The sequence below is a fragment of the Pieris rapae genome, chromosome 5, assembly GCF_905147795.1.
Source record: "Pieris rapae chromosome 5, ilPieRapa1.1, whole genome shotgun sequence".
Taxonomy (NCBI): domain Eukaryota; kingdom Metazoa; phylum Arthropoda; class Insecta; order Lepidoptera; family Pieridae; genus Pieris; species Pieris rapae.
Window position 1 is genome coordinate 2,321,064 of NC_059513.1, and position 17,476 is coordinate 2,338,539.

General features: G+C 31.5%; 1 protein-coding gene across 2 annotated transcripts in view; it reads left to right on the top strand.

Annotated features, from left to right (window-relative positions):
- LOC110996356 (rhophilin-2) overlaps positions 1 to 17,476 on the top strand; it is a 64,862-nt gene that overhangs the window by 15,568 nt on the left and 31,818 nt on the right. The window contains exons 1-2 of one of the 2 annotated variants that reach the window (XM_022263987.2): positions 10,105 to 10,193; positions 12,945 to 13,038. In XM_022263987.2, the coding sequence (XP_022119679.2) occupies positions 12,982 to 13,038 (57 nt within the window). In that variant the 5' untranslated portion in view covers positions 10,105 to 10,193; positions 12,945 to 12,981. Of the gene's footprint in view, positions 1 to 2,065; positions 2,442 to 10,104; positions 10,194 to 12,944; positions 13,039 to 17,476 lie in introns of those variants that run through there. The other variant, XM_022263986.2, reaches the window with a different exon arrangement.

The following is a 17,476-nucleotide window of genomic DNA, read 5'->3' on the forward strand; positions in this document are numbered from 1 at the left end:
TCATCACCAGCTAAACATGCTTGTTTGTTCCTGCATTGTTAATGAACGACACGTTGATTGATACTTTGGTAAATATCCTTTAGGATATCCTGTGTGCTTCGTTTAGTTCTTTACATTGCATATTATGGAAATCATATTATTAACGATATGATAATAAAATAGCCATATCGAAGCTGAAAATAGCAATCGATCGTTCTATTACATGCTTGTTCCTTTAAAAAACGAAGTGACAAGTTTCTCGATATAATTCGTTAATGTGACCGATATAATATAGACAAAAAATTCACACACAGAGTAGACATACTTGGTGACAGTTTACGCCAAGTGGTGAAATCGGTGACTTGAGCGAAATAGACAACACTCGTTTCGACATCCCAGATTGATACTTAAGCTTCGAATCTATAACTTAGGGTTTATTTATTTGTTTATTTATTTTTTTTGGTTGGACGGCAAAGAACGCAATTTTTCTTGCTTAACTTATAGGTACTATATATGCAATATAGCTAAATTCGAACATAGGTTAATGAGCCCTCCTAAAGCTAATAAAGTTTAATATTGTTCGTTATGATGCTAAACAGGTGTTTGTTGCTCAAGTGATATCTAGATTTATCTTCTGTTTGATAATTTCACAATTATATCTAGGGCGTGAGTGATCTGATAAGAGCGAATGAAATGTGATACATTTTTTAAATATAAATATATTATGGTAAAACACTAAAAATACACTTAAAATTATATACTTTTTTATCTATATACAAAAAGACGAAATGATTCTAGAGCCCAAATAGAATAATGAAAATTTTGACACAGTTAAAGCTAGACAGAGAATTACATGATGCCTTTTTTTATATAATTCCTTAGCTAAACACAATACATTAATGAAAATTAACATTTCACAGAATACTACTTGAATGACACATTCTTTTGTCACACATGTCTTTCACGATTCAATAGACAACATTTATATTTTTAATCGCATGATTATAAATATAAAGCGTTGCAAAAAGAATCGTTCGAAATTTGAATTTAAATTTGTTCTAATTGGAATGAGTCACATATATGCTGATTTGATTATTATCAAATAATCAAATCAGCAAATCAAATAAGTAATTGGAACTAAATTTGTTTAAATATAACACTTTTTTAACGGATTGAAGTTATGTATTATTGTAAACTTATAATTATTCATTACTTATAAAAGTTATGTTAATATAAGACAATACTAAATTTGTTTACTTACTTCCTTTTAATTTTACAATTACAGAAGTCATACATAGTGACACATGACACACTTAATTACTCGTGATAAGATAATCATGATCTCGTTTACTATTTATCATAGACCTAGAGGCATATACAGTTGATTGTGATATAATTACCCTCAATAGTAATTAAAAACTTCGAAAAAAAAACATGCACTTTGAATTTACGGTGCAGGATGTTTAATAAGAGAAAAGAGAGCAAATTAAAAAAGGCCGGCAGTGTACTTGCGAGCCTTCTGGCAATGCGAGTGTCCATGGGCTGCGGTATTACTCAAGTGAGCCTCCTGTTCGTCTGCCTCCTGTAACATAAAAAAATGTTAACAACTTGGGCTCTTTGTAAGCGGTTTGTTGCGCAGTAATGTTTTTTTTATGGTAAATGTAAGGAGAGCAAAACTTTATAGTTAGATTAATAGACTTAATAGTTAGTTAATAAATTCAGAAGAAATAAACTTTGCTAGAAAAATACAAATCTTTTTCTTTAACTGTAACTGTATTACTGTATAACATATTTACCGGAAAATGAACAAAAGGCTATTCATCTTTAAAGGTTATAAAAAATAATACTACGTTTCTTTCGTATCCCACAATGACAGTGATATCAGCATAAATAAACTAACATTCGTCATTATCACCTTAGTCTTAAATCTTTGCTAAATCCGTTAGATGCAAATAACATATGACTCAAAGGGGAGCAAGGGAACAACTCTTCATCATATAAATAATAATATATTTTGTTTAGTTAATCAAAATATAATTAAATTGCCGTAAAAACTTCATTGAAAACACTCCATTTTTTGTTTCAGATCAGCGGATAACGGAGCAATATCAACGTTTTCGAGTTTTAGTGTCAGTGTTCTAAATTCAAGAATCGTCGACATTGGTGTTTTTTTCCAAAAAGTAATTTAAATCAATCCATTAGTATAGACGTTCTAAATTCAAAAAAACTACCTTGCGAGTGCCCTGAATTCTACAAGTTTTACTTCTAAATTTAAAATTTCGTAATTCGTGCATATTATACATCACGTTTTGGATTCATACATTTTTATGTGCGGTTGTGTATAATGTATGAGTATGGGTGAGCCAACTATACATAAGACTTGTGTGAGGGTGAACTCCGCTGATGAGGAATCGAGAGATGAGGTGGACCATGATTTACCAAAGAAGAATCCTTTTATACGGGTAAGTGACTACTTTTATAAGAAATATATTTTTTAATTATAATAACAATGTAGAGAGTCTTAAGCAATATTTCTATATAAATAATAAGATAGTAAGAAAGTAGTGTTCTTTTGATGCGCTTAATGTGAAGTGTCTTGGAACGGAGATAAATTATATTCTTTCAAGGTATATAAAACTTTTATCAATTAAAAGTATTAAATACTATAAAAAATTCATTTATTATATATTTATTATACTTTTTAGTTCATATTCGATTAGTATTATCTTAACGGGTTTATTTATAATCAATCTCAAATTGTGAACTGATTCATTAACTTATTCTTATAAAAACTTTATTTATTTATTGAGTTTACGACATCAAACATACAATTCTACTGATTATTTTACAAAAGCTTCCATCCGAAATGTATGACAATTATAAAAATAAATTTTCCAAAAAAAAATTAAAAAATCCAAATTACGTTATTTTATACTATATACCAACTAGATAATGATGGAATTAAATAAAAAACAGTTGAATTAAAATACATTTCGAGAATAAGGTCAATAATCGTCACATCAAGTAAAAAGTAAATAAAAAGTAAAAGAAGTTAGACCAAGCCAACTAACAGTGAAACTTCCTTTCCGCGTCTAGTTTTTTCTTGTATGACCGGTATTTGTTCCTGTTTGAGAAAGTTTTCAAAATACGCGGAAAAATCAGTTACCTAACACAGGTTCCGGTGGTTAGTCGTCACTATGGTATTAGAAAGCGTTTCACACCAATGGATGGACTGAATGGTAGTCCTTCAAAGCCTCAAACACCTGTTAATACACATATTGTTAGCGGATGACGCAAGGGATAGCAAAAAACTAAATGAAAAACTGGAAAAAGAGATGACAGTACAGGATGCGTAAAACAAAAATCTGCTGCTAAAAATAAAAAAACTTTTCCTGCAAAACCGACGAAGGTATCGCTCAGGGAGAAATTTGAGGTCGTGGGTTCGATTTCCGCCTACGCTGTAGCCAAACACCAATAGACTTTTCTGTCTATGTACACATTTAACACTCGCTTGTTCGGTGAAGGAAAACATCGTGAGGCAACTGGTTTGAGAAAACACTAAAAGCCAGTGACGTATCAGACGTAGAACGCTGATAGCCTATTGGCCTATTATAAACCAGTGATCACGAAACAGATACATAAATCTGTGGCCAGAAGGTTTGTTGCAACATTTTTTTTTTGTTAATCAGGAATCCTGAAACATTCTAATTGAATTTTTGATGTTTATTTACATGTTTAATTATTTCATTTATAGATTACGTTTATTTTCGCAGTCATTTGGAAGAAAATGCTAAGTTAACACAAGAAGCTTAACGTCCACAGTTAGATAATTATTTGATACTAAATTACTAACCCGGCCCATATACTGTTCGGAATATTAGAGTTGCCACCATATGGAACCAGCTGTCTGGACCGGATACAAACATAAAGCTCCTCAAAGCTTCTGCTGTTTCAACAGCCTCGCGATTCTTCTTTTAAACAGCTGTTCTATTAAAAGACTTAAGTAATAAGATTATCGGTATAAAACATTGAATGAATAACATCTTTGCACAACTGTGGGAGCAGACTTTCTAACACAATTGTATGTTGAGAATGAATTTATTAACCTTAAAAATGATCTAAAGATCGAATGCGTTGAGAGTGTAATAAAAACGAGGTCTGGATATCCATAGTTGATCACCTCACACATTAAAATCGATTTTTGTTTATTTTCTTGTAAAAAAAATTTTACTAGCCATTTTGTGTTTTGTTTAATTTTTGTTTTGTTAAGTAATTGTTTTGTTTTGTTAAATATTTGATATCTTCGTGTATGTAATGTTTGCGTATAAGTGCTTGTCACATTAAAAATTGTATCTTGTGATTTTTAACATATACAATTTTATATATATAAAACGAAAGAAATACTCGCATTTAACGACCGATTGAGTTAAGTAAAACTATCAATGGTGTAAATCATGATGGGTTAAATACAACATTACGTTTTCTAAATTACTACACTGTTATTTTATTTATATACCGTGTATTGGTCTAGTCACTAGTGCTTAACCGTGGGGTATGCCTAGTACCCACGTTCAATACTCGGCAATCGTACATAAATATTATGATGATATTTCTGAAGTCGTCGCCGGCGGGAGACGCTAACAGAGGTAGTTTTAGTAAATAAAATTCCTTTTCGAAAGGAGGGATTTAACACTCCCCTGCTAGGAAGCAGGAAAGTAGGAACTTACTCGGCTACAGATCTGCCTTATTGCGTGGTTAATACGCTATTTTGAAAAAATATAAAAAAATACTCAGCAATGTATCTCTTGATATTTCTACATTACCCGTTGACACTTCTGCATACATCTGGACCCAAATAGGCTGATCGACTATAATGAAAGAAACGAATGCAACTTAAGGCCAGACCAGGCTATTAAATAATTAAAATCGAGGGCTACAAGCCAGATTATATTATTATTATATCCGTTATGTGTTTAAACAAATTACAACAATAGGTCACTCCAGTAAATAAATATAAAAACTTTTTTTACGACTAAAATAGCATACTATATGTAGTGACTAGTTAGCATTCATGTAGCAATTAAGTATGTCTGAAAAGGCTCGATGGCCAAGTAAAGTATGCCTTTAATAGGTATATACATTAGATTTACTGAATACCGCGTAATTAACTTTTATCATATCGATATTTTTTCACGTACTTAATAATCTTTGCTTTTGTCCTGTTTCATGAATATAATACGAAAAAATTAAAAATATATAAAAAATAACTTACTTGTCATTACGATACTAACTACCTTTTTTTATTCGCATATTATATAGTTATAAAGTCATTTGCTATAGTTATATTTTTCCTTTAATTAGCGGGCATTGTTAACTTAAAAAACCGGCCAATTTCCCACAAAAGATTTATGTAATATTAATTATTATGTTCCGTCCTTTAAATCTCAGCCGCTCTTGAGGTTCTTGAACTCACTCATTCATTCGTAAATTCATTTAAGTTGACCTCAATCGAGTTTTGCAAGCGCCAAGCCTACCTTAACGACACCACAACAGACCGTCTTAAGTGCCGCACCGATTTATTTAAAATACTACCATATTGCTTTAAAATAGAGTTGCAATTTAGTTGAATAGCAAAATGACTTAATTTGATTGAGCACCTTAAATGAGGTTTAAGTATGTGTGATTTGCATTCCACTTGATTGCACCCTTTATGACAAATTGATGTCGTTTTGAGGGTTTTATGCAATTTTAAAAGCTCGCGGCATAGTTTGTGGTATGTCTTGCAATTTAAGTTAGTGCAGTTAAAAATATATTAAATTGAATTGATGATAAACAGTATACTTAAAACCGTAATTTTATGCATTGCATATGCGTTTATATATGGGAATTCTAACATTCTGCATGGTCCGATTAGTGAAAACAGCATGTATTAATCCAATTCCACAGAAATGTGCGGATATATACATTCATAAAGTTAATAAAAAAGAAAGACAATACATAGGTAAATTTCTTTTCTAATATTATGTTCATATCGAGTACATAATGACATAATTGTGTAATGATATAAATTAGTTGTGTTCCTGTTTATATGGTGCAGGTTGGCTTATGGATTTAGCGTCATTGTCTTGAATGCCTTGGTGGACCCTGAGAGCCAAGGAACATCTTACATCTTAAGGGTTGTGGAGAACTGAGGTGGTTGTAGTGAGTAGGATCTCGATACACCTCTGAATAGCATAATAGCATAGGGCTTAAACCAGTCCCACAGATCGGTCTGAATTCTGTGGCGCTGGCCTGCGTAAGCGCATTTTCACCTCCTTAATAAATGAGGCTATAGATAATACATTTTGAACTACCTGACAGATGCTCAGCAAATGTCAATCATACGAAACATCCCCTATATGTTTTAAGTTAATAATATGTATCCAATATATAAAATTCTCGTATCGCAATGTTCGTTTCCATACTCCTCCGATTCTTATAAATGTTCTAATGTATTTTTAGTAAGTCTGAAAATCGGCTACTATCTATCTTTCTAACCCTTAAGTGATAAGGAGCGTCCAACACAATTTTTATCGTATTTTTTTATGATACAGCATACAAAAATACATACAACTCTTAACTTTCACCCCTCTGCGATTAACGCTTATTTGTTATTTGTTGATTGAAAACTTTTGACGTGAACTCTGAGGTTCATAGAGAGGAAAATGCACAGAACGACAAAAACTTTTCATTCCGGAAAGCCGAACCATAGCAAAATGTTCCATGTTGGTATGTACTAAAAGGTAGGCTAGACATTAAGGAGAAATGAAGTTCGCGGGGGCAGCTAGTAATGTATACAAACAATAATTCCATGTCAAAATGCAGACATTAAAATCAATTTAAAAGAAGTTCCACTGTTTCGCAATAAAAATTGTCTTGTAATCAAACCGTAAAGGGTCAAACATAAATGATGATTCGATCATTAACAATGATTAAACCGCAAACAAGCCTTGATCTTTTTATACATAAAAGGCCGAACAGTAAAAAGTCTTCTTAAGATCACCTGTGATTATTACACAACTTCTTTACTCACTACAAAACATTTTGTTAATACATTTTTTAATCATTTTTCACCATTTTAGAATAAGATCCCATTTTAATTTTGACACTAAATTATTTTAAATGTATGCTTCGATATTTTGACTTCCATACTTTTATATACGTCAATTATCACATACTTTTAAAAAAATATGTTATCTAGTAGAAAGCTTCTTATCGTTTAAGATGCGATTCGTTTCAATTAAAAACAAAACATACGATTAATAGACCGTCTTTGGATTTTGAAGTAAAACTTCTTTAGGCGCATGAGGGTAAAGTTTTTACGGTACGTCACGAATGTGCAGCGTTTGATTTGAAGCTTAGGGAGAGAGCGACTGAGAGAGAGATAGAGATAGTGAGAAAAAGAGATCGAGAAAAATACACGCTATTGGTTTACTTATTAACATTTTTTCTTGTGCAGTAAATGCAGATTTTTATTGATATATTTTATCATTAGCACGTATACAGTGTGTAAACAGTATGAATATAGATATACAAATATTTCTAATAGTGATCGTCTGGGGCTTTTACCTTAGTAAAAATTAATTTACAAAGAAGTTTTACTTCTGACATATTGTGTACTTTGTACGCACGCACATTTTTATTTGGGTATACCAAAGGTATACATATATCAAATATATATCTGTAACTACTAAATCAATAGATATCCTCTGGTTAAATGTCCTTAACAAAGTATAAATATGGATATGCCATCACATTCTCATCTGCATTTAGGTCGTATGCCGAGGCCGTTGTAAAAGTTAAGATACCTTGGTACCTAATATGACCTTCTCTATAAAGTCTACAAAGGTAGATTTGAAAATATTAAAAACACCACATCGGTTTTTTCTCTCATAATCGATTTTTTTATCCTTAACAAGAGATAATTATGTTTATTAAGCCAAAGTCAGCCCTTTTTATTTTTTTATTAGATATATTTATATTATTTATAATTATTCACTTGCAACAAATACACGCCTTTCGCGAACTAATCATGACAAACGCAACGGATATTCTCGAACATAGAGAATTTTACGCCTGATGTAAAATTGTAGCAATACGTAGGGATGCTATATTGTCAGTTAATAAAATGACGGCGCATATTTTTATAACTTCTCGTTTGTTAACACTTGTTTTAAAAACTATTTAAAATATTTATCTTTTTATTTCAATAATATTAATTAAGGTTTGTGTTTTAACTATCTTAATCATACATCCAATATGCCTTGTTAGTTATATAAGTTTTTATAATTTCTCGTTCATTTGTCTCCAGTGTAAGAACAAAATATACAACAACTATTTACGCCTTGACGCTCCTGAATCTAGATCATAATTCATATGTAATTTTCACTGACTATATATGTATATAGTCAGGAATATATGTATATATGTATATAGTCAATCAGGACTGAACCCACTAGAACAAGAAACACTTAAGAATAATAATATTATACATCGAATTAAAACCAGTGTCGAAAAGTTACCAACAATACCAGGGATAAAGAGAAATAACTATATTATAACTGAAAAAATAAGAGATATGATAAATGAATATGCCGCGCCTGGCCCGCGACAGACGCGAGTGGATCCGGAAGGAGGAGGCCTATGTTCAACGGTGGACAAACCAAAACTTAACTGAATGACGTTTTATCATCCCTAAATTTTAAAGTTTTTTTTGGAAATAAAGGCTATTATTATTATTATTATTATTATATATGTATAAGTAATTGTATATATGTAGGTTTTCACTTCGTGCGCTCATCTTAATTTTTTACCGTACAGTGGAAGAGATTGCCGGAAACCGAAAAGGCCCACCATATTATTCATTTAATCCAATTGTCTACATTTTTGAAATATGACCAATCCACCACTGAGCGTTTTTCAAGGCAGTTTTTGCCCCGCACCACCACTTTGTGGAACCAGCTGCCCACTGAAGTATTTCCGAACCAATTTGACATAGGGTTGTTTAAGAAATGAGCGTACTAATTCTTAATAGACCGGCAACGCACTCGCGAACTCTCTGGCATTAAGAGTGTCCATGGGCCATCCTGCCCGTTTGCCCGATAAAAATAAATCTTTTCATGTATTCACAATTGAGTTTGGTATTAAATTACTATGTACTGTTAGTAATTAGTATGAGGATACAAACCTCTATGCTCCGTGTATCGGTCAGCCGCCTTCCGCGTTCAACTTAAGGCGCAGTTTTGCAAAAGCTCTATTCACAGCTATTAATGTAAACATATTACATGATAGTTTTGTTTTAAATTACCTAAAAACCAGTGGCGCTTTAACATTTTTTAAGTCTAGGACTCAGCTTTCTCTATCTGTTTCCTGATCATTTGTCAATCTAATTGACAAGTAAGTGATCAGCCTGCTGTGCCTGACACACGCCGTCGACTTTTTTGGGTCTAAGACAAGCCTCTCGATGTTTTCCTTCACCGTTCGAGCTAATATTAAAATACAGTTTGATGTACAGCCGGGGATTGAACCGACGACCTCAGTGATTAGAGTCGAGCATTGAGCCAGTATACGGGCCCATCACTGCTGCAAAAAAATAACAGTTTATCCAAAATCCCCCTAAGGGTTTGATTAATGAAATATTTTATTTAAATCTGTAAAGGTTTTTTCTTTTGAAAAGACAAATCGAAAATCCAAAGTACTCGACAAAATCCAGTTACGAATATGTTATACATGTAAATAAATAATTGCACTACATAACATTATTGAACCAAGTGTTAATTTATTTATTTCGTAATCATAAAGCTTCCATAAATTATATATAACAAAAAAACAAACATATATCTAAAGATAGAATACATATTATATATACAAAATGTCAAAAAATTTACGAAAGGATAAACTCAATAAATCTTATTAAAAACATTTAAATTGGACTGCGTCAATTTTAATTACTATTACGAATATCGAACACGTTTAAACTATTCCAATAAAGCCCACATCGCATCGGACACATCCGCTAACTTTTACCATACACTATGCCTTAACGCTGCGGCCATATTTCGACTCTTGCGTACCACCGATCATTCCCGCGCGATCGCGAATCAACTCGCACGTATCGATCTAATAAGAAAAGTGAAGTGTTGTGTTGTGTTTTGGTTAGACAATTGTGGTTTGTGGTTAGTATTATTTAATGTTACTTATGAAAGGTGTCACAGTATTTAACCTGATTTCTAAAATATATTTTTCTAACTTTAAACTTTTCCCATACATTTATCAATATTCTATATGTTTAATTATTTAAAAAATTACGTCCACAGAAGATTTATAAAGTAAATTAAAAGTGGTGTCTGGACACAACGAACTTGGTCGGTGGACAAAACTTTACAAGATAAAAAATCGAGTTTAAAATAATTTTACTTCTATATTGGTATTTTTTTTACATATAATATTCTATTCCTCAATACATACTTTCACGACTGCATGTACGTTAAATATGTTTTTTATAAATTACCTTCAAATTCAATTTATAACATTTATATATAAAGACGTGTAATATAAATTATAAAAACATAAAAGACCAAACTCACTTTCCCCTGAAACAAGCGTGATGACAAAATTACTAACAAAATTGTCACACTTTGATAAAATTTATAAAATGATACACTTTCTACAATTATTTGGATTTTCACTTAATCTGTGTAAAATCAACTTTAATATTAAATTAATTACTAATTAACTTGGTTTTTATATTAAGTGAAAATGCAATGATCTGTATCTTAATTATTCGTAATTTCGGTGATTTGATTGAGATTGCACCCAATATTCTGTATATATATTATATACAGAATATTGGGTGCAATTTTGAACTCCACTTGGAATGGTATGGTACCCTAATTATTAAAAATTTATTAATAATCATGTGAAAAAAACTTGTTGACTGTATATAGCATCGAATATAATCAATCAAAATCAAGTATTGAATATCAAATCATTTATTCCAATTAGACCACCTAAAATGGCACTTTTGAACGTTAAATAATAGATAATAATATAAAGATTAAAATATAAAGATGATTCTAGTTGCCCCTTCCAAATGTTAGTTTCGTGTGGAGAAGAATGGGCAAGAAACTCCACACTAACTATTCTAAAATATAATTTAATTTGTCAGTCTTACAAATATCCTCTAAAATTCACTATCAATAAATAATCAGTCTTTAGCTTGCCTCACGTTAATAATCTTTCTAATCGTTCGTAAATCATTTTTATGCCGCTAGGGTTCTAGGTATAGATAAAATTCTATCCTATTCTACAGTACTTGCTAGGGTTAATATTCAAGAAACGACCCTTAGCGTTTAGTCTTACTACCGTAAGTTAAATGTATTGGATTTTACGGGAGTTAGTTCGCAATAAATTTCATTTCTGTTTCTGAAATAAATATTTTACATTTTAAACCTTAAAATAAGTAAATATTAATAAATATACTTTACATACTATATAACGTAAATAAACTCTTTAATTTCAACATTTATTTATTAATTATAGCACAAAGTAATAATGCATTTTCTACATAAAAGATATATATTATAAACATGATAAAACCATAAGTTTTACGATTTTTTTTTTGCTTAACAATTTTTTTTTTTATAGAACAGGGGGCAAACGGGCAGGAGGCTCACCTGATGTTAAGTGATACCGCCGCCCATGGACACCCTCAATGCCAGAGGGCTCGCGAGTGCGTTGCAATTTAACAATGCGGATTTAGTACCAGATTTTAACGATGCTATTTTAAAATTGATCAGCCCACTATCGAATATTTAACACTGCTAACACTAAATGAAGCTATTACCTCTACGCGTAATTCCAATCGATTCTTTGTGCTTATAGACATTGAACCTGTAACTTCTATCACCGTGACATGACATTTCTTAGAATCGCCGCAAGCACTTGTATCGTCGAAAACACTTTCATTTTGACATTTCTCTAATACATTGCCTAACTTTCATAGTAGTGTAATGCATGTTTAACAGGTAACACGGGTCTCGCCCATTACTAAGATTAGTATTAAGTTATCGCCCGGGCCCGGCGTGAGACGCCAAGTACACCAGACCTAATTCAAAGCAAATATAGTCCCTGCTTAGGAAATGGGAGATACCTCACTCCCCTGCTTGCGGAGCTTCTCGGCCCCAGATCTGCCTGATAGTATTGGTACCTAATAGGATATTATGTAAGGGGTCCTATGTATTAAAAAAATGCGTATTCTAATAGAATCAATCATTAAATTTTCTCTAATATATAATTTACTACTGAGTTACGAAATTAAGCCCAATTAATTAACTTAATTTATGTATGCAGCGAAGGACTTTTTCATTTTCTGTCCATTTAGTAAAACTAAATTCCTAAAGTAATAGTTAACTTTTGATGAACGACTACAGGTGTTATTACGACTACAAGCCTAATTTAATGAATCGTCCTTTGCAAATAGTTAGTAGCGACAATTCTGTAACTAATTGATTATAAATTACTTAGTATTTATTCATTTCCTTTTTTTCTATTCATACTGTATTTGATACTAATATAAAACTTGTCCATACAACATATCAAATAGGAACATCATACATATAAAGAAAATATTAAAACCTATTTTTTATAACAAATATGCGTAAAGGTTAGGGTTTATTAAACATTTCAACCAACATTTCCGTTTAAATGTAAGTGTACATATAAGCTACAAACAAAAAAACAATAGAATGCGATTCCAATAATCTATAACGAATATGTGCGTGGCAAATTGTTTGATATCGGTATCGGTAAATCTCGGGAGGGACTAGTGACGTCAGAAGGGAGAGAATATAAATATAAATAATAGTTGTGCGTAAAATCTACGATTGTTTTGTGACACCTTTCATCAGTTTTTAAATTAATTATAGAACAGCGCAAGAAACTTAAAGATATAAATGCAGTGAAATGTGCGATTCAATGGTTAGCAATGAGAACATCATGAAGATATCATCTGTTATTATGGTAAGTGATCATTTAAACTATAGATTATTATTGTATTAGTCTATGGTCGCCAATTCATTACATACATTACATATAGTAAGATGTTAGTAAGGTCTTGGATAAATAAGCAAATGGACTCTTGCATGGCATGCAAGAGTCCATTTGCTTATTAAAAATGTGAGGTTATTATTTCTCAAAAATGTGAGGTTTGTTCACCTCCTGAAATATGATTTTTTATTGTGACGTTGATAGTATGAAGACATAGAAATAGACATATCATTTATTACACACACAAACACACAAAAAAATAATCAAAGAGAAAAAATTAAATAAAAGATATAATGAGAGATATTTTCCTTTTCCCATTCGGTTCATCTCAAGTATGTAATGCGTATGTGCTATGGCTGTAATTTGCTCTACCTCGGCATTATGCTGAGGATCAGAATCTTCCACAGTCCTGGTCGTTCTGTCAAAAACCACCAGCTAGTTTGCGTCTCAGTCGCAAAAAAAAGTATATATTAACACTTAGTAGAAAATAATAATAATAATATTAATAAAGGTTTGGAATATCAGTAATGAAGTCTAGTGTAATGTGGTGTTAATTAAATAAAAGTAAAGGTTAAAATAAGAATAATTGTTAAGAATTAGATTTATTTTTTGGGCGGATTAAAAACCAGATTTCGTGGGATTTTTGTTGAGTTAATAGATTAATTTTATAGCTTAAGTTAAATTAATATATAATTAAATTCTAGTAATCAAATTAATTTAATAATAAAAATAATATTAAAAATTAAATGACCTGTTGTATGGGTAATAATAATAAACACAGTACCATCTCTAAGGCTATGTTGTATGTGTCTGAATCCCACAAACCAGTCCTGGTGACATTGCACGGCGTCCTGTTTCCTTCCCTGTGCTAAATAAATAGATTGCTGTCGTTGAACTGTGAACAGAGTTCGAAAATGAGCTATGGAGTCGCTGATACGATTTTTTTTTTAATTTTAAAAAGACTCTTATATAATCATTAATTCATTTATGAATTCAGCGTTCTTATATTCATCTAAAAACTGGCTTAGATGAAATTTTATTTGATCGCTTACTTAATTGGAAAATATAGTTTTTAACCTTTTACTTTTGGCTTTAAATAAGGTCTGTATGCCCTCTCCTGCGGTCTTAGCTTTGTAGCTTCAGCTCGTAGGAGATAAGCAAGGCCTCGTGTCTTCGACATCGCCCTATAGAAACGTCTGTGTGTCAAAGAAGCTCAGATTCCTTTGGTACGAATGAAAAATAAGGCTTGTACCTGGAGTCTCAAGTCTTCTATATCTCTCCCAAAACATTTTTATGTGTGTCTCTATAAAGACGTCTTGTCCCAAAGAAGCTCAGATTCCTATGGAATGAATGAAAAAAAAGTCGGTTTATCATTGGTTGTCTTATTATGGCTTGACTTGATGCACATCTTGACTGGAGAAGTCTTTTGTCCATCCTAAGCCTTAGGTCTGAGCCAATAATGAACAGTTGATAATACAAAATAACTTGCTCAATACTTATTATTTCGTAATAAAGAATTATAAAGTAATTTATAAACCAGCACATTTATCAAGCAAGTTTTTTTCTAACTCTCACCAATAATTTATCAAAATTAAGCAGTGCTCATAGCAAAAAATATTGCAGAAACTTACTCCACTCAACTTATGTGCCGGGTCGTCGCTCCGTATTGCATAATAACGTCTAGTCGGATCGATTTATTGCCTGGCCCCAGGAAAACTGGCCTGAGATTGCGATAATCTTTGCCGGAAATATATTACTTCTTATACTTTACTAGTATATATATACGCTTTTACCTGCAATTTTAAAATTATATTTCACTTGTAAATTCAACTAGAGATTTCTGGCTCAGTTTTTTGCTTAATATGAACAACAACATCACACGATGAGGAACTAGCTACTCTCTGAAGTATTTCCAAACTAATTCGGCTCATAGTCATTCAAAAAATGGGCGTACCGATTAAAAGGCCGGCAACTCACTTGCGAGCCTTCTGTCAATGCGTTTGAAAGTGTCACAGCGTTATCACTTAACATCAAGCCGTTTGCTATATTATATATATAAAACATGGAAATTTTCCCATGCACAAAAAAAAGGGCTGTATTTTGTACATTTTACTTAACTCAAACACTGTGGTTTCTATACTAAGTATGTACCTATTCATTTAATACACAAATTTCGCAATTTACAAAATTACAGTTAATATATAAATGCAGAAAATAAATGGTAAAATATCGCACGTGATTTATTAAAATTGTTATATAAATGTAAATATCGCGTAATGTATCTTACTCAAAATATTATTTTGTTCGAAATTTGAATTAACTTGTTTCTTAACGTTTCGCTAGGCCATTTTGCCTCTTACCTTTATGTGTGATTTCACAATTTAACATGAAGGTTGATCGCCGGATGAGCCTATGTCCAAATGTACTTAATGTATTACTTCTATGTTCTAAACAATAGAAAATGTTAATTGCACGGGTTATGGAACTGGCACTGTCAATGTGTTAATGATATTTCGTAAGATAAAGGAAAATATCTTAGATGCAAAAATTCTATTCGACGACTAAGGACTTGAAGCTTTTCATCAGTGAAACCAATGCGCCAATGTAAATTTTATTATTTTTAAACTCTAAACGATTCTATTCTAACGAACTTATAGCCAAAAGAATTCATATCATCTTAACGAAATTTTGTTTCTACAGAATCCTTAATTACATATAAATTACATCTTGACATTTCAACCTTAATAATAAATAAAATAACTAAAATATTTTAAAATAATATTCTCTTTGGCAGAGCTGGTGGTTTCTTGGCTAAACAAATAAGTATCCCAATACAGCCAGACATATGCTGACTGCATTTAAGATATACAGGGACCATACTTTTTAAATTAAATTTAGTTTTATATTTATACATTTTTATTTATTACTTAACTTAAGAATGTATTGTTAATGAGATTAATAACTTTTGATAGAGTATAGTATATAGTATATGAATTGCTATTAATAATGCTTTACAAAAATATAATTACACCAAAATAATCAAATATTAGTATTGGTTTACAACGCGAGATCTGCGCATGCGCTGGGTGCGCTAAGGCCGGTTCTTTTGACACAAATTCAGATGTACCGTAACGAAATCTACTTCCGATGAGGCTCACGTCTTAACCAGTACAATGAGTATAATCTACATTTTAAGATGATGTTATAGTTTATTTTTTGCATGCCAAAAAGATTTAAGATTAGAAAAATTGGGTAATACAAATTATTACTATCGCAAACATATTTTGAAACTATCATCGATATATATTTTCGTTTTCCTACAAAATTTACTTTACAAAAATACTCGGTCTTCCATTATAGTAATAAACAGTTACCTATCACTATTTCGACGCATAGTTAATAAATCAATATAGAAAAAAGGGTGTCAACGCATTAGCGATTACGCATTTAATATAATTGTGTGTATATAATATAAGTGTGTGTTACGTTTCTAATAATGCCTTCCGCACGGAAAACAAGTTGCCTTAATATACGACACAGTCAAAGAAATATACTGGCGCCATGCCCTATTGAGAATGTAAGACTACAAACCAATCTATAAGTTCAGTAATCCCCCTGCGGTACTTATATAACGGTTTTTTTCGTACGCGATATAACGCGGTATATTCCGCTTATAACGCGAAGATTTCTCAAGTATTTCTGTAGTGTAAAATTTGTCAAGTCCATAATTTGTTTTGCGAACCTTCACATCTTGTTACAAATTTAAACTAAATATTCCAGCAAACATTGTTATTAACAATTTTCCAGTATTTGCATTCTTCAAATGAAGCGTTTTATAATAATTAGAAGTAAATAATTTAAACTTTTTGATAAACTAGGATACTAAACTAGCAACGATACTTTTCGTGCACCTCTTGATTGATTTCCTCAGCACATTATGTCAGTTCATAACATACATTTCCCAGCCATTTCCTTCACAATTATGTCACTAGATTACATATAACGCCATAAGACATGTTTTTATGTTGATGGCTTGATAATTACCTGTGTTTTTTTTTATGACAAATTTTATAGAAATCGTATGTCACAACTGTGTTACTCATATGGATAAAGTATTCAGATACTATTAAGGCCCGATTATCGATCGATCTCCTATCTGCATCCCAATAACCACACCCTACGAAGACAATCCATTTTCGGCGACGGCAATCTGCGACTGCAATCTCTTCGCTCTTTACACTCATATTTAATCAATATAAACCAAATAAAGTAAATAAAACCGTAAAAATAATATGAAAATATACATGTCTATGTTTAAAACATACCGAATAGGTTTTTAATTATTTAAAAAACGGGTGTAAGTTAAAATTTGTTAAAATGATGAAATTAACTGTTGAAATTGAGATTCTTT